This window comes from Ptychodera flava (assembly GCF_041260155.1).
Source record: "Ptychodera flava strain L36383 chromosome 3 unlocalized genomic scaffold, AS_Pfla_20210202 Scaffold_27__1_contigs__length_13241970_pilon, whole genome shotgun sequence".
NCBI lineage: Eukaryota > Metazoa > Hemichordata > Enteropneusta > Ptychoderidae > Ptychodera > Ptychodera flava.
Genome location: NW_027248281.1, coordinates 1,973,182 through 1,992,348, shown reverse-complemented (window position 1 = coordinate 1,992,348; position 19,167 = coordinate 1,973,182). Strand labels below are relative to the sequence as shown.

Here is a 19,167-nt window from a genome sequence, read left to right as displayed (position 1 = left end):
ACATTGCGAAATCATTACATCATGAACTTTGATTATGACCGGAGTTGCTTGGATCTCGGTGCAGCTCGCCCGGAAGAAATTTTTCGTGTCAACACTGTTGCGAATATCATAGTGCGCCCTCTGTGGCTAGGGACTGGCTATGTTCTGCACAGATAATACACCTGCTTTATTACTTCGCCAGCATTATTTCATTTTCATTTTTTAGAAAAGTCGTCTCTTTACTGATCAAGTCTTACACACATAGCATTGAATGCGTACCAAAATGATACAGCAGGGCTTCTAAAATTTCTATATTGAGATGAAGTGTGGAGAGCAGATGATGTTGCTGTGCGGAAAGTAGAATTCGAAACCCAATCTTACTCCGAAGTTAATGCAGTGTTCGATATACGTTCTCGCGAGAAATTGCGACACGTCAGCACATAAACAGGAAGTACTGTTGAGGATAGCCGACAGTGACTCAGTGAAAACAGCGATAGTCTAGAACAGAAGACAAACTGCGTTAAAAAATGGAGATGGACGGGGAAGACGTTGTACCCCCAGAGAATGAAACTCCTGAGGCCATTAAGGAAAGTGCAAATTTTGGTGAGTGATCGGCAGCAAAACCGTATTCGCAACGGCATTTCGGGGACAGCGTGAATCGTGAGCGTTGGAGCGTTGATACATGTGATGATGTACCACGTTCAACCACGACCTCTATAGTTTTACCAAAGTCTTTACTGTCAACACCCATAATTATTATGGGTGTTGACAGTAAAGACTTGGTAAAACTATAGAGGTAGTTCAGTTCAGTTCATTAAGAGAATAGATATCCGCCTTTACTTCGTAAAGCATAACTGACTAAAATGTGAGTATTTAGGTTGCAGTGGCGGGCATATCGAGTACGGGATCGATAAATCGAGCCGAAAATCGATCTACTTAGCAGACTACCCAGCTAAGGAGCGCCTGTGGAATGAACAGCTATATTCTAGACTAAATTGTACACAACTAAAAGAGTTGTAGAGTTTCTTTGGTCTGTATCTGTAGGTCTTTCGGTGTTGTATTAGCTGGAGGGTACATACATAAAAGTACAAATACAAATTACAATACGCAATATACATAACCAATGGAGTGGCAGTGCGATGCATCACAGCCAGTGTTTGGCGAGTGGTAAAGCTATGTGTTGCAGTAGTAGTTGGGTTATAGATTATAGTTATGTCTTTGGCTAAAGACAGCCTCAGCATGAACATCCATAGTGTAGCAATGTACATGACAGACCCAATACATATTAGGTGTGTTTACATGTTGATGTTCTTTTGCTGAGAACACAGTGGTGTTGGTAGAGATAGTGTAAAGCAAAGAATAAGATATCAGTACACAGGGGAAAGCAGCACTCTTTATAGTTGTACTTGCAATGTTTGTTTAATATCGCTGTCGTACATGCTGTGGTAGAACAGTGCTGTGACATGTCGGTCATTCATACTATGGTATATGTTATGATGTACACAAAACAGTGCTGGGACATAACTGTCATAACACAACATATCAGTGTTTATGTCTTCAGCAGTGATATCAGGACAACATATCAATGTTTATATTGACACAATTTCTGTTTTCTTTACAGTGACAATATTCCTTGCTCAGTATGGATGGTTTATCGTGTTCGGCATCATTGCATTGATTTTTTTGAAAAACAAATTTGAACCAAGTTTACAGAAATTAAAGAAGAAAAGAGAAGATAATTACTATGCCCAACATTATGGTAAGCTGAATTTTGCAATTTTAATCCCAGACAAAATCTTTTTTCATGCTATCTTTGCCATCATAAGGATATTTTTTACAGTTTTTGGCTTATCATGTATTTAGCACTATTATGTGTATGTCTGTATATCAACATGTATATATGGCAAAGCTTGTTCTTACACTTTCAAAATATCACACAGTACTGGTGTTATGATGAAACCAATGTACTCTAGGCACTTATTGCCCAAAGTGAGACAACTTAAACAAAACTTTTCTCTCATCTTTTATCCATCTTAGTATGAAACTGATCAAAGTGTTTGAAGTCAATAAAATCTATATTTCAAATTACCAATGGTTTTTCCCAGATGTTGTAACAGCCAGGTGTCGTTGTAACAGCTGGGAAGACATACCAGTGTACACACTGCAGGGCTTTTCCAACATTGTACATGTACCTGTTATGACAATCAAAGTGAAATGCCAGCCATTGGCTATGCATCATCCTGTGCAAATTTATACAAAATAACAGATGAGCATTCAGCAAATATTATGGTTTAAACAGTTGACTCTGTGAGACAGTGTTTTTGTGTTAGACTTGGTACAATTGTGATGTGACATAGTAGAGTTATTGCAAGATATTCCAAATGAAACTAAACCATTGTGTTCACCCCACACATATGTCGATGCCACTCTTTCGTACAACTGGGTGAAGGCAATGTACGATAGTGTCAAAGCATTTTATATAAAAAGTTACACAAATGTGTAATAACTTGCTGAAATGTTTAATATTTTACAAAATCACTGACTTGGACCGATTCTATGATTGTATGGCTGTTGCTTACATTTTTACTAATAAATGTTTTGCACTGCCTTGTCAGACATTTTGTTTACTTTAACCAGTCACTACTGTGAACTGATGCTAAGCAGTCAGTGGATTGGAGAGAAAAATGCACAAATGTGTTCAAAACCAGAACTGTCTGAAACATCATAAATTTTCAGTTATTGAAAATGTTTAGGTCAGCAATTTTGTTTGATGACATAACTTGCATAGTGTCACATGTTATTTTATTTAACAGAGTGTATCACCATCCCCTTGTGTCCTAAATTTATGTGGAGGACTCAATGCCAATGTCAGTTTTAATACATTATTCATATACTTCTTTTTCCCAACTAATTTATTCTCCACCCTGTACTGTAGATGCTACAACCACACAAGCACGACATGAATCCATGATGGCAGCCAGACTTCGAATGCAAGAAAGATATGATGAAGACGCCAGAATAGCAGAAGAAGAAAGGAAAAAGGTAAATTTTGTCTGTGCAATATAGTGCTCTGGTCAGGTCCAGACACTTCATTCCAAAACAACTTTGTCCCAGCTCAACTCATTCAAAAACAACCCTATCCCAAAATGGCTTCTTCCCATGTGCCACTTTGACCCCAGCCTTAGTTCCTTTCTATAACTTCAGAATGTCCAATCAAGTTTTTGGAATGAGTTCCAGTAAGATTTACATGAAATCAAAGTAATATTTGCTGACCTCTGTCAGCCTTGTGTGTAGGACAAGTAGGCTGTAGGATGAAATGGTTTGGAGCCATAGGTGAATGATTAGGGAAAAGACAGTATTAGGGACACAGTGGTGTGGGATAAAGTGTCTATGAATTGATCTTGCTTTCATTCTGTGATGTGTGTTTTCACCCAAGTCAAAGTCACATATGTCATTAGAAAAATCACCATGGGAACAATATTCTGAGAACAGTGTTGTCATGATTTTCAGCTGTTACTGTATTACTGTCACGATTCCTTGTCAGTGTTCATCCTAAACAAATGGAGTATGTTTTAAGTGCATGTTTGAAAGTTTGTTCTGAGTAGGATTCCACATATTTTCAAGCACATTCACAAGACTGTTTAGGACACAATTTATTTGTTTTTATGAGTTTGCTGGCTGATTTGTATAATGTGCATAGCAATGATAAAATTACCCCACTTGGTTTCATGATACCAGACACTTTAAGTACACACTGTCTTTAGACTTTCCTTTTATTGGAGACAATCTATTTTTTTGTCCTGGAAGCTGAATAAATATGGATCAGGATCAAGTATGGTGTCACAAATGTGCATCCCTCACTCAGACTAGATGTCACTTTGTTAGTAGCTCTATTCATCACAAAAATGTAGTTATTTTATAAGAACATCTTGTCAATTGACATAACAATTGATACAGTTACTTTATCACCATGGATACCATTACTTTATCACCTGGATATTTACCAATTAACTTTACAGAAAGAGGAACAAAAAAGAAAAGAAAAAATTGAAGATTGGGATCGACATGTTGAGGGCAAGGGATACAGATCCAAAATATACAAATCTGAGGTAAGTATTGTAAGCATTTAACCCAACACAAACCCTTGCCATCAGGGCTTGTCACTGGCTGTCTTGTCTTGCTAGCAAAAGTGGAACCCTTGGCATCAGGGCTTGTCACTGGCTATCTGGTCTGGCCAGCAAAAGTGAAACCCTTGCCATCAGGGCCTGTCACTGGTTATCCAGTCTGGCTAGCAAAAGTGCTAAAGAAACAAAATGTGTTTTTACCAACTGTACATGTCTTACATACAAGACTGCAATGTACTTGTACCATACTCAGTTTGGCTGTTTTGGCTCCCCTTAAAAATCCACCGAAACCTTGTGTCATTAGAGTTGACTAGCTAATACATATTCATAACTGACTTAGTACAATGTAGCCAAATGATTGCCTATAAATGCTAGCTTCTTTACACGCTTCAAATCAGTGCAATTATCAATGACTGGGTAAAGGAAAGGTCAAAAACAGATCTAGAACCTTTATGTCATTGACTGAAAATAATTATCACTCAATGAACCAGTCACTTTCTGATGTTAATCTGCAAGAAAAGCTTGTTTATTGTTCATGGTAAATTCATACATCAGAATGGAATTATAATCATACTATTCATACAACCAGTGACCAGGTACAATAAATATCAAATGAGGTGTGATACACACATCTTTCACAAAGTGTGTGAGCCAGGTTGAAAATTTCATCAAACATTGATTATATGCATATATAACGGTCAGTTGTAATGATAAATGTGTGACTGTACTTATGATGATCTATATTGTGTATAAACCTGTTTGCTAGTGCATCACCTTATTAGAGAATGAAGGGCATTCTATGTGAACACATTAAATGCCGCACTGAAGGATAAAAATTGGTTGGAAAGAATTGCTTAGGGAATTTGTAAAATCTATTCAATAGACATCAAATCAGGTCCAATAATCGTTATCATTCAAGGTAACTAAGAAATTTACCAGGTCCAAGGAACATATTGAAAATGACAAAAGGCAATGGGGTCATCTTGAACCACAAAATAGTGGTGGTACCAGGTGTCCGGAATGGGTAAGCGTACCCTGCCAGCTAGCCGCACCCGTCAAGATTGACCCAAAGTGACAAATCCATTGTTATTTGGTGAATTCACCAAATTACTTTTGTGAGTCAAAATTTGGTATGCTGTCACTCATCATTTGAGTAACAGACAGGTCATATTTTGATACAACATCTCCGTATCTACCGTAGAACTTCTTAAATGATTTCACTAATCTAAGATACCTTTGCATTAGCCTTTAAGGGTATGGATTTTGACAGAGTGCATCTTCAGTGTGTTTGCAAGCAATATCCACTGCATTGTCATGAATGATACTAACTATGAATACTACTTTGTACAGCAGGATGTGCCATCAACTTCAAGTAGTACAAACAAAGACAAGAAACCAAAACAGCAATTACGACAAAATGGTATGTTGCAGTTTTCTTGCCATCCTAGACACTGTTGAAATAAAGTATGATATGTATCAATGGTGACTTGATAGATTTATGTATCTTGATATTATCAAGTCATTTTGATGTTAACTATGAAGAAAGAGAGAAACCATCAAATGATGATGTAATGTATCAAACAGATGGCGTCCATTTCTGCCAAAGCACCCGTACTGTAATACATGTATTACTAATCACATACCCAGATTTTTCTGCACAATGTATGCTGACACATTCCAATAACTTTGACTTCAACAACCTTGAACAATGTGATGTTTTTCTGTAGAATCATTTTAAACCATCATTTTTATTGCTGCATGAAATCAAATAGTCCTGTAAATTTACATTAATATGTTTTTCCCATAGAATTATGCTTTTTACTATACAATTCCTATTTTACCATTGAGTACTATACACATGTGTCATGTCTGACACATAGTAACACAGTCATGTTTTATAATTTCAGATTACAATCCATTGATGGGAGGGTACAGTGCTGGGGGTTACCGTCCATCAAGACGAAGTGGTTTCGGAGGAGGAGGATGAGGTTAAGATAATGTACACAATTAGACTATCACATGGCAGTCACATGACCCAGCTGGCTATATCTTAGGGTATGCAAATCCATTGCATTGAGGTGAATCTGTAATTACCAAATTATATCACATGAAAGACAGTAAATGTATACTTGTTATCTCATGGAGTATCCATTCATGTATACTTTAAATATTGTATGGGATTTCTTTGTTATCCTATCATTAACGTTACAACACTTCTGACAAATATTTAATGGATATGCATCCTCAGACTACAAAATGTTACCATATCTGCCTTTCAAAAAGTACAAGATCAAGATAGTCTCATCTATACTTGACATGTGACTAGCAGTCATGTGACTTTTCCTGTGATACAGAATTGTGTACACAAAGCATTCTATGTCATATACATTTGACTTGAGTAACGGTCTTTCAATGTAAAGAAGAATCAGACTGTGCTGTTGATCTTTTGATCATAATTTAGTTTTCTCAATTTGAATTGTGCATTTGAAAACCGTTTTTAAGTCTATATGATATCTACTCTGTAAATGGTCCTATTGTCCAATAGAGTAGGTGGATACAAAGTGTAAATGACATAATGAAAGAATGAATGTCATTGGCCAAGTTTTGTAGCCTATCTTAACCCTTTCACCCCCAGTTCCCTGTATACAGGTCCAACTTTACCATAGAAAACAATGGAGTTGGGACAAACCATGGTGGTGAAAGGGTTAAAGCCGAGTCAGATAAGTGAAATGAAACCAGTCATTGTCAGAGTGGCAGTGTTACAAAGCAACAACAGGTCTTTGTAGATTCCTTATAAAATCAATAACCTGTAGATCAACCAATCAATCAATTATGTTTTTCTGTTGGACTGTGAAATGTCATTGTTTGTATGGCATATATTATATAATCTGTCATGGAGATATCATTTTGTGAAGATTGACTGAACATCAAGGTAAGAATAGTTGCCCTGGAAAAAGTACAAAATTCAAGCTGTCACTTCAGCAACATAGTCACTGCAAACATAGTGGATTTATATAAACCATGAACAATGTGTCATACATGGAACAGATATCCAAGACATTGCCTGAAAGTTACTCTTTCTATAATACTTTGAATCATCAATAATTGACATCTTTATCAGATTCTTTTTAATATTGTTTGTTTTGAACTCCCTTCCCAATTATGTCTTTTAAGAATACACAATTCTTACGCTTTGAAATCTGTGTGTTAAGGAAATCTGCCAGATCATAGCATATTCAAATAGTGCTGGTTTTTTTTGTGTTTAGAAAAAGGTATCTTTGTGACTTTTGCTTTGCCAACAAACATTTTGTTGAAGTCTTTCTTGTCACTTGTCATAATAATTCCACCAAGAGATGCACACAGTGATTCTGTTCAAATGTACATTTTATTACAGATATTCTGATATTACATCGGTAAAAAAGAATCTTGTTTATTTTTGTGCATTGTTACTGTAATTCACACAAATATCAATCTAACCTTTCCCTATGTACAAGCTCTTAGCAATAAAAGTGTATAAAACTTATACTACTCTTTGGCATTTTTTACATTTACATCAGTGATACAATTGCTCCATTCTAGGACTGTGTCACCACAATAACACATTAACCAGCCTATCGCGCCATGTCATATTTCAAGTTGTTGTGATTTTCAAACCTGAATTCAAGCGCTCTAAAATTCTAAACTCAAATAGCTGTATGTTTGTTTCATGTTAGAATGCCATATGACATCTGAAGACTTTACTGTATTCATTTCATAGAAATTACCCAGTATCCTCCTTGTCAATACTGACACAAGTAAAATCTTACACTTGCCAATTTATTTCAAAAATCTGTGTATGAAAGTATATATACAATAAGTCATACTTTAATTGAATTTGGTTCTAAGACTTTGTTTAACCTCTCTACTAACCATGGTTTAGTCCAAATCTATTGTTTTCAATGATGAGTGTGAAACTGTTAAAAGGGCATTAGGAACGAACAGGTTAAGAGTATGGCATCAGTCACGTTATTTGTAAATCTTTGTGAACATTTGTATTGATGAGAAACTGTGAAATCAAACAGAGCAGAGTTATCCTGGATAGTAGGATGCAACTCTGAGAATGACATTCAACACACTAGAGTGTCAATGAAACCATTTCGTCAACTTCATTTTTAAGATCTTGACTCCTGCCAAACTCAATGAACAAAATAAATCATACATTCAATTACCATTTGTGTCCAGAAAATGGAAAGACAAGTCTGGCAGGTACTTGGAATGCCAAGAGAATGGTTGTGAGTTTTGTATGGCATGGATGGATGAAGTATATAATTTCACCAGATATGACAGCAAAGAGTTGGGATTCAATGGCCTTGAATATGACATCTTTTTGCAATCCTCATTAAGTTGTCCCTTGCAAGACTCTGAAAACCCTACATATTATACCCTGTCAACATTTAGACCATCTAAAATCAATGTCTGGTGTAAATCCTGAATAAATAAAGTTACTGCAAATGCACCATGCATTCCTACCATCATATCTATTGTCAGAATAGAGTTCTGTACACTTCCAGGACCTTCATGTTTGAACTTACATTGGAGCATTGTAATGAATATGAACATAGCAAAATTTCACATTTACAGTGTCTATTTTCAAGTTTCCGAGTTCATTGCTCCTGTATGCAGCATTTCCATCTTGGCACTTAGCTTCTACTTGTGTACTGTCCCAAACTCAAGAGGGCGCTGTTTTACTGTCTTATGAGCTGGAAGGCCTGCTTGAGAAACCTTCATCACTAGAATTGGATGATGTCCTTTCTTTCTTTATCCTCTTTATTTTGTCTCCAACCATCACATTTTGTGATCTGTCACAACTGTCTGTCTCAACACCTTCCATCTTTATTGCTGTACATGGACTATGCTGTGATGTGACTGATTGTTTTGGAAGGTTTCGCTTTCTGTAACTTGTATCTGGAGTCTTAACTGTTGGTTCTGGACGGTATACTTTGTACAACACCTTGGAGACCTGAAATACAACAAACAAACCAGCATTAACATTTGCTGTCAAGGTTCATGAGAATATGTGATGCATAAAGACAATTTTTCAACGACATTCTTTTCTTCTGAAGCCACATAATATAATTGCATTTTTCAAAATGTAATCAGGCTTTTCAATTTTCTCATGTAACCTTAGTTTATTCATCATTTCCTGCAATTTCTAATAAACTATTCACAATTATAACGACTTTAATAACATAGCTGCACTACATTGATGTTTTGGGAAACACTGAATATAGATTTCAATGAAATATCATCAACTTACACTGGTATCCTTGGCAACAGTGACAGCAGTATCACAGTGGTAATTCTTCATACTCATATCAGCGCCGTGACGCAGTAAAGATCGTACAATGGAAATGAAACCTCGACCACTTGCTACATGTAACGCTGTGTTACCAGAATATGACTGTGCATTGACGTCAGCATTGTGATCCAATAAAATCTCTATCACATCTTTTTGTTCATTTTCTACAGCATAGAACAGGGCTGTACGACCACTTTTACCATCCTATAAAAAAAGCAATATCAGCCTAGTAATTATGCGGCACATTTTGTTGCAATTGCAGGCATACTACACTGTCACTAGTGTGTAAACAATGTTAAAACTTGCAATTTGTGTACACTATTTTGTTGCAATTGCAGGCATACTACACTGTCACCAGTGTGTAAACAATGTTAAAACTTGCAATTTGTGTACACTATTTTATTTTTCTAACAGCAATTGATGATGATGAGGTACAAGGTCTGTAGACATAGTTAACTGTTGAACTACAAACCAAACTGAAATGCATGTTTAATGACAAGTATCAAAGCAAAGCATGATGGGTACTTACAGGGCAGTCAATATCAGCGCCTTTACTCAGTAAAAATCTGATGACATCAGCATTACCAGTAGATACAGCTAAGTGAAGAGGTGTTAGACCTGTATCATTTTGAAAAACAAAAGCGAAAATAGCATTCAAATTTGTGTTCTTTAATTATTGGAGTTACATCATTACACAAGTATTTTGGTAATATCTTCAGACAATCTTCTGCATAAAATGGTTAGTGATGTCCAAAGTTCAATGAATTTAAAAATCACTATTTAGGTACTAACATATGTTCACTGTCAAAATTTACGATAAAAGGGTTACATGGAACTCGAGCAACAAATTCCTGCATTTTGCAATATGCATAAGTTGTATTGACCAGCCAGTGCATTTGAGGACTTTGAATAATTAAGACATTGTCTTTTAACCCAGCATAAGAATAAATGCAGTGACCGGCATATTTTCCAAGATTATTATCAAGGAATGCTGATGTGCATTCATTGTAGATGAAGTAATTCTTGGATAAAAAGTTGCCAAGTTACCTTCATAATTCTTGGCATCAAGATCTACTGGGTGCCGTGAACAAGTTGTCACAGAATGTAGACATTCCATATTAGATCTTTGACAGGCTAGATGAACTGATGTCTGTCCATTGCGATCAGTTAGATTACCATCAGCACCAACCATCACAAGAAGTCTCACCATTTGCCATTGGTTTGTGATTACAGCCAGATGCAAAGGTGTCTGAAATAAGCCAATCACATATTATGTATTGGTCAACATAAAGAAAACCAGTTAAATGCAGATCGATGTCTAACGATTAAAAGTCATTTCTTTTTTGAGTCACTGTGCTGTTTTGATGTCTACCTTCTTAATATATTGACCCACAAATGTATGAGTATATACCACTCTTAGACATTATGCATCTCAACAGAAAACTGTGCTGACCAATCAAAGCATCTGTATTATACGGTATATATTTGAAGTCATGTGAGGAGGTTTGCAATTGGCGGACTCTAGTTGTCATAGCTGTATAAGTCATCATTTTCAATAAGTATATCTGCAAGGTCTGATTAGTTAGGTAAGGTGTAAGGGCTCCCTCAGCAGTTGCAAAAGTTTTCTTTGATTTGTCACGGTCAATTTTATTTCGTCGTTAGGCGAATCTCTTACTTGGTAAAACAGGTGGCCAAATCTCATGTTCCAATAAAATTGTTCAGATAAGTCATCACCCAAGGGTGCAAGGTGGCATTAAGAAGAGTATGACAATGAATGGTGCATGCTCTTTGCTTACTTCTGCTCTAGATCAAATATTTCCATTAGTGACATGATAAAGTATAACAGTAGTTTTCTAGTTACCTGTCTCAGTGTATTGTAGATGTCCACAGACTTTCCCGACATCGCAATCAGCTGGATGAGTTTTTCCACTAATGGTAGATTAGACTGCACCACAGCTATATGTAGTGGCCTGCAAAACATAGTTACAATTTTTCTAATGTAAAATAACATTATTTATGATTTTGAAAAGGACATGAAAAATAAACTTCCTAGTGTATTTAGAATATCTTTAAATGTGTCACAACAGTGATTCACAATTGCCTCTATGTAGAATAATATGAGTCCATGAAAATATTCATTAGTATAAACAATGCTTTTTTTTATCAATGTGCCAATGTGTGTACTAGAGATACTGTACACAGGTATTTTCGCTGTCTGCATTTTATTATAAATTATTTAATTGTGGGAGTACAGCTATCAGCATCAGCATTCATCTACAATTCTAATGTATAACTCTTGTTTGCCATTATCATTGTCACGACAATGCCAGTAAGATCACTTTAAGATTTGTTTATTCATGTGTTTAATCTTTGTCTTTATGAAGATTTTAATAACAACTTTGTCAAATCAGTGTCATCACGGAAGCAGGAAATCACAGCTCTGAAAATAACAAGCAGCCACCATGTGACCCTTTGACATATTGAATGGTTCAAAGGTTAAAATACAGGGGAAACTTAGGGACTGTCCCTTCTGAGACAAGGATTAACCATAAAATCACAGTTGGGAGGTTCAACAAATAGGAAAAAGTCTGCCAGATAAATTCAAAAAACTTTGGCGTCTTTGCACAGAATGACTGTAAGAGTAAAAACAAATAGTGAAGTTATGTATGCACGCACCACGAATTTTGAAAAAAATCTGTCAAACATCCTGACTCTTTGGTTCAGAAAAGTTTTGATAAACCTAATTTTGACCACCCATGGTTTAGACTTGCTGTGCATCCCTGACGAGACTTTGACGACGAGAGTTCACTAACGAGAATTCAGCAACGAGAAGATACGATAATGCAGATCGGGAAATACATGTCGTTGGCCCAGTAGCCGCTTTTGAATTTGAGCGTATTGGGATGAAGATTTTTGTTACCATAGTAACAAAGACTGTTCATTTCCATGTTAAAACTGGTGATAGATTTTCAGCACCAGTGATTGACACTTTTACAATTTTACGCAGTTTTTAAAATTCGGTTGATAGGCAACTATTTACGAATCTACAATCGAAGAGCTGATGCTGTCACTATCAGGGAATTACCCGACAAGTAGCTGTGTAGCGAATTATAATGAAATTCGATCAGGCTGCGACATGTTATGGCTCTGCTTGAATCATATTTCGAATAGGCCAGCATTATTTATACTCGGGGATTTCCCTCCGAATACACTGACTGAATCAAATTACTAGTATCGTGTATAAGCCTGTGGACAGGATACACTTTCGGGTTTATTTCGAAAGATTGAGTAATAGTGCTGGACGGGAAGTGGGAGGATAGGCACCATTTCGTACTTTGGAGAATTTGACCGTCATGACGCATGTATAAAATGTTCCACTCATCGTAAAACAAACAAAAGTGAACAGAGTTATTATTGTGAACACATCGATGAAAACTTACGTGTCTCCGTCTTCATCTTGTAGCGTTGCTAAGTGACATTCAGCTGCTGTGAAAAGACTTGACCTTGGATCTACCATGCCTTGCATCGGCGTTATTGGTGTGTTGCCATGGAGACCTAAAATTCCAACCAAAGTCATACATTATTACATGTAATGGACTATCAAAACCTGATAGCTTTGTGAATCCATGCACAATGCCACAACTTGTCTGTACTTTCCATTTACATGACCTTGAAATGACCTGAGTTCGCCTTTTTACTCAACTGTTCACACCTGGTCTACACGATGTAGTTTTCTGAAGTTCTAAGGTACACATGCGGACAAAATTTTGGGTACATATAATTTATTCAGAGACCATTTTTCTTTATTTATTCGGTTTTGTTTCACTCTGACTTTCAAGGAAACACTGGGTCGGCGTATGTTCGCTTGAAATGGCTCAGGCAAACACAGCTGCAGGGGTCAGTCACATTGCGCATCAACTTCAGATTGCGAAGCACACCGAGTGCCATGGCAGGGGGACTTTCCCTAACACAAACACACGGGGTGTAGCTTTGGAAGAAATCTATCACAAGTGAATACACACCAACCAAATTCAAAACAACTCCGTATGTACATGCAAAGCGATAGTCTCCGTCCTTCGCCAACATTAAAGTGTACTGACCCTTACTTGCTATAAGGAAATGCTGCCAGGGACGTGGCCGCACGCACGCGATGTCTTCTAGAAATCCATGGGACAACACTGGAAAAACAATTATCAAGCGTAGAGGCTGACGCGGGTGACGGTGATGTAACTGTAATCAGAAGGTCAACGACGACGCACTGAAGTCCGTAACGTATCGCATATACACACGGTACGGGGTTTTCCCACCATCACATCACACATCACGCTGAACAGAACCTCGACGAATGCGCCCTGATTAATATTTATGAATCATTAACTGACACTATCCATTTTCATTTTTAGTTCGTAGAAATAGACGGACAGTCGGTTCATATGCTAATCAGATGGAGGGACGGCCCCTTATTGCTCGGTAGCTTAGAGCAATCGAGTATCTCGACAGCGTGTTTGTGTTGCGATGTTCACAATGAACCGGGACTTCCCCGCTACAGTCCCGAACGATTTAAATATCAGTGTTCCGCCTTGTATCGGCACTTTATGTTTGCCATCGACGCATACTCCATGTTCGGTGATATAACCACTTCATTAAAAAATTGTCAATTAATACAGCTTCGGTGTTACATAGTATTCCATAGCAATGCAAACCGTTAGTTTTAATGTAAAGCGGCAATACTTAGATAAGAGACCATCATTTGACTGTTCATCACTATGTGCCAATCAGCAGGATAGAATCCGTTGCAGACAATACCTGTAGCTATCTATAGTCTTGTCCGTGCAAAGTAAATTTTGTGAAGTTGGACGGCAACGTAACGTTGCAGGGTATCTATCCGTAATCAACGTTCATCGCAGTCTTCATAGCGTTTCTTGTCGGGGTTCCTTGATAAAATATGGACACGAAAGTTGTTGTTTTTTTCCCTCATCCTCTCTACGACAAATGCACAGTCTGGCAGTCCCTGGTTCTGGTTCAAACCACAGGACCCTGGAGTTGCCGTGTATACTACATGGCAGCTCGACCATCACAGGAGTTAAGTCTTAAGAGTCCCATTTATATCATGAGCTTTATATCATGAGCTTAATAACAAGTGTGAGTTAATGTGGCACCGCTTTTTAAATGGGTTCAAATCCACGGATGTCAACCTCTTTGTCCTTTGTACTTTACGATTACAACATCACAATTATATCAATTGATTTGGTAACAGATCCTGAAGTTGATTCAGCAAGTTCAATGACAGAAAAAGTGTCGTATACCTTTCAATGAAACAGTTCGTCATATTTCCTTACAGTATTTGACGGCGGTTTTACTAAAGAAATGTATCTATTTAAATTTAATGGTCTTTACAAAATTCCAATCCTCTTTCAAATGTGATGAAATTCTTCTGGATCAGTAGGATATAACATGCAAACATATTCCAACTGCACGTGTTCTCTAAATATAGAGTCATCGATGTACTGCTATGGAGAAATTTCCGGGTTCACGGTGAGCTTTGTTCGATTGCTGATCACACTGAAACACGGTATCTCGGTGAAAGGAGAAAGCATCAGAAGTTATAGCAATTGAGAGTTTTTAAAATTTATGTTGCAGTGTCGGTATTTCCCAGCATATCATTAAAAGTTGATCGACTTGACTGAAGTAAAATTCAAAGAAAGCATCAACAATGTTCTACGAACATTAGACAATACAAGCGCAATCCTATTTTTCACAATTATTCGTACCTGGATGACCTGTGACCTTAAAACATCTCGCGGAGACATTTTTGACTGAAATTATTAATTTATTGGCATCAGATTATGTCCATACTTCGACAGAGCTTTTAAATGTCATCTTTACCTTTCTATTCTACGTTCATGTGTCGGTCAATCAGCCAAAGAAATTACGTGAACAGTGCGCTATGCCATAGTCCAAGGGACTTTCACAAAAACTTCATTTGCTCTAAAGTCCCTTTAAATCATTATATTAGTAATAATCCCAATCACTGAATTCCATCTTAAAAAGTATTCTCTCATCATCTGCTAAGCTTGTACTTTTTGCTATGACGTGTACAATAACAATATTCGCGATTGAAAGCGGAATTTTAAAACAAATGACTTCCAATGTTTTGTTGAGTGTTCCGTGTTGTGGTCTTTTAGTTCAAAACTTTTGATGGTTTTCTTTTATGATTATGGTCGGCCATTATTTCTATAGACTGAAAATATAACCGATTTCTTTGGATTTCAATTCCACTTTACCAGATGTACTTACACAACCTATGAATTTAACCCAAACCTCGTGGATGACGTCATTGTCTTTCACAATTTACAAACCAACCTTCAACTTTTTAAAATGCTTCCGACCAGATTAATCACAATTCGGAGTGCTATAGCTATCTCGTTTTTTTATTCCAAGCTTCCGGATGATTAGTGAAAACCCGAAGGAGAAACCGTTGTTTCAGTCCCCTGGAAATGTGATGAATCGAAGTTTGATTAGTCTGTTCCAACCTTTAAAATAAACACCAGACTAGGGCTGTGGTCCTTTCTCGGTAGATTAATGTCAATCAACTTCCAATGTTAATGTGGTGTTTATTTGTGAGCTACAAACTTTTGATAGCGTTTTTTACAATTCAATACCCATGGATCAATACAATTCAATACCCATGGATCAAAGCAACTCTAAAAGCAGTTTTCATGAGACAAAAGTGTCAACCGAGCTAAAAAAGCAACATAAGAATCGAATTGAGAATGTTTGGCGTAACCACCAAAACTCTGCCATCGGATGGTGTGAGGCACAACAGTGTATGATTCGTCACCGATTACGTGACGTGTTCTTGCCTTTCAAACTCAATTTCCTCGTTCTCCTCAATTATCGACGCCATTTTTGGTCATATCCCTATGACTTTGTAGGATTATAATGTAGCATTTAATAACGTCTGCTTTTAGTTTCTATTCTGCGCAAAATGGAAAGTTTTCGCCAGATATTGATAAAGTCTAAAGTTCAGAGTAGTTGTTCTAGCCCAAAACATAGATTATTCTTGCAATAACTGGTATTCATTACGTGACAGAGAATGCATCAAACAAAGCGAAAAGCTTGCGTACATGTGTACAGTAAGACTGCCACAGACACTTATCATTACTTAGAAAGTCAGTTATAGGTGTTGTCGTACCATGTATCGACCGTTATGAAACCTTCAACTTCACGCTGGGATTTGTAAATTTAACCCTTACGGAGTCAAGAATTTTTCTTTAAACTTCAGATCTTACATTTGGCCACCAAGCCCAGATCAAAGACGATTTCACTGTGTAAGACGGATGTCGTGAGTGGAGGCGGTACTGAAAATGCACTCGTGTCACGACGTGCAAGACTATGAGTCAAGCCCCGGGCGGAACCGATTGTCCGTTTTGTTTCCTTGTTTCAGATTGGGTCTTTCATCAACACCCTTAGATCATTTTCATAGACATAATATGTAACTCACTTTCAGTGTTAACTGCAACGTGATCACCAACTCGTTGGTCAGTTGAAATCTTTTACGGAGGCGTGTTTGTGGAGTCTTTGACATCATGGACTGACTGGCGCTTCGTGGGTTGAAGCCATAGTACATGTTATGTTTCCGCGTACAGTGATCTATGGGCGTTGTATCAGACAATGCGGGACTTTTTCACCGCCCTTACATTTCAACGAGGAAGCTGAAAGTTCGTTTAATGATTTGACAACGAACCCAACCGTATTTTGGAAATTATTAGTCCACAAGGAAATACTATGTCCGAGTTATTTCGGCGTTTTGTTTGTGAGTTTTCATTCTGTAACACGCTACCACGTTATACATGTACCCATTATAAGGTCCATTTCGTTGGTATCATACGTCCGTACATCGTTTCTTGCCATAATTGAAGAACTAGGGCTATTGTTATTTATTTTTTATTTTTGTAAATTTGAAGATGAATAATCACTATTGTGGACGCGATACATAAGCTTACAGTTTCGCATCCACTATAGAGTGAAAATTTTCATTTTCGATATCCATGAAGAATGCATTTTTAAGGTTCAGATTAAATCTCAGGGCTAAAACCTTCGCAAGCATCTCACTTTATGGTTGTCAGATTCAACAAGATCCTTCGACAAAAGTGTAATAATTATGCAAATTTGGTAATGGAAGTGTATCCTAAATCTTACCTTGTCGTTCTAAAGAATACGGTGAATAAGTCCTATGCCGTTTGGTGTCTGTTTGTTCGTCACTGTCATTGCAGTCCCCAATCGAACATCGCCGCGATCGTTTGAGAGAATTGAGTCCTTGTCTGTCCGCACAACTTGTGTTTGGGAGAACCTCCGTTTTCATGTGACTTGTAGCTGAAGTTGTCAGTGGCATATTGCTTTGAATAACGGTAACAGCCGTTGTACGAGCGGGCATCCTGTAAGGTGACAACTGGTGATATGTCGGCGATAGGGACGAATATTTTACGAATGGTTGCGATGGATAATCTTGATATGGATAGGTGTAAGATGTGGCGACAGACTGCATTGTCCCTTCTGCTGGACACTGTATTCGTAGATCTCCAGTTGAAGGCAGGTTTGCACCGCCAGACTGTGCTTCTGATAACACCATCACACAATTTTACCTCCAAGTTTAACCTAATGTTGGTCCACTCCTAGACGAAATTGTCCGCGTCTGTGTTTTATAGGGCAAGACGTAAGAAACCCTACAATATCTGTTGTGACTGAACCACTGACCGCATTCGGTCATATAGTGGTCTTGATTTGCATAACAATCGACCTCCCTGCGTACTCCAATCGGTAAGCCCAAAGATCGATCAAGCAGGCGAGATGTAAAGGGGATTCCCCTACAGCTCACTCTGACTAGGCAGTGCTGGTACTATAGCCAAGTCTGTCCTTGTGGCAATAGCGGGGAAACTACTTTAATATTTGGTTTTTGGCCACGTGCGTCTCATGCGTACATCACTAACAATAAGGAACAAAGAAAGGGCCAGTCATGTATTTTAATAGGAAAAATTTGTTCGCATTTCCAATCTGCAAACCGAAGACGGCAGGTATCGGGGAATAGTTTAACAATGCCCGTCAAGTGTGAGCAATATGTCATGTGAAACAATTACGTGTGGTGCGAGTTTACCAAAGACACTTGTATTACAAAGAACTTTGTGGGAATTATGGTATCGTAGTATTACATTGAATGTTGACCATACCGTAATTTGCTTGCTCTGAATTTCGATAGGTGTGTAACAAAAGCACCATACTGTACTGACCTTGATACGAGGAAACCAAGTCACGTGATGTTTACAATACGGGGAATTACAGGTGCAAAGAGGAATAGTGTATGTCAGGAGTACATAGAAGGGAAATGAGAAATGATCTACCTCGGAAAAAATGACAAAGAATGTGCTTATCCGTATACAAAGTAAGTAATTTTTATTTTTCGGGATTTCTTTTCTCTTTTTTTGTTCACGTCACCTTTGATTTAGGTTCTACATGGAAGTCTTGGATGCTAAAAATCACAAAATGAGTTTTGCAACGGTAGATATAGCAGAAGACGTCATATCGAAGAATGATGTGAATTCGTTTGTTACACGCATCAAAGATAATCGAACCTGAAAAACATCGTATCGTATCACAAGGTAGTGGCCCGTGTGACAGGATTAATTTGGGATTTTTGAAGTTTCAGATTAAGGGTTTCCTCACAAAGTA

At 37.5% G+C, this 19,167-nt stretch overlaps 2 protein-coding genes across 6 annotated transcripts; one reads left to right on the top strand and one right to left on the bottom strand.

The window, feature by feature from the left end:
• Positions 1-132: 132 nt before the first annotated feature.
• Positions 133-7,626, top strand: LOC139126305 (selenoprotein S-like). Of its 2 annotated transcripts, none has more exons than XM_070692378.1 (6): positions 133-582; positions 1,601-1,738; positions 2,915-3,021; positions 3,999-4,088; positions 5,454-5,523; positions 6,011-7,626. In XM_070692378.1, the coding sequence occupies exons 1-6, from the start codon at positions 507-509 to the stop codon at positions 6,088-6,090; spliced, it is 561 nt and encodes a 186-aa protein (XP_070548479.1). In that variant the 5' UTR covers positions 133-506; the 3' UTR covers positions 6,091-7,626. The 2 variants fall into 2 exon arrangements, with proteins under 2 accessions (XP_070548479.1, XP_070548480.1); XM_070692379.1 differs by having other exon boundaries at positions 403-582; positions 5,457-5,523.
• Positions 7,470-18,208, bottom strand: LOC139126303 (B-cell lymphoma 3 protein-like). 4 transcript variants are annotated; one of them, XM_070692372.1, is made up of 7 exons: positions 17,644-18,208; positions 12,882-12,996; positions 11,303-11,411; positions 10,489-10,690; positions 9,971-10,059; positions 9,400-9,645; positions 7,470-9,102 (listed from the first exon to the last, which is right to left on the bottom strand). In XM_070692372.1, the coding sequence occupies exons 1-7, from the start codon at positions 18,071-18,073 to the stop codon at positions 8,836-8,838; spliced, it is 1,458 nt and encodes a 485-aa protein (XP_070548473.1). In that variant the 5' UTR covers positions 18,074-18,208; the 3' UTR covers positions 7,470-8,835. The 4 variants fall into 4 exon arrangements, with proteins under 4 accessions (XP_070548473.1, XP_070548477.1, XP_070548476.1 ...); XM_070692376.1 differs by lacking the exon at positions 17,644-18,208 and adding an exon at positions 16,946-17,117; XM_070692375.1 differs by lacking the exon at positions 17,644-18,208 and adding an exon at positions 13,542-13,806.
• Between the last annotated feature and the right edge of the window lie 959 nt (positions 18,209-19,167).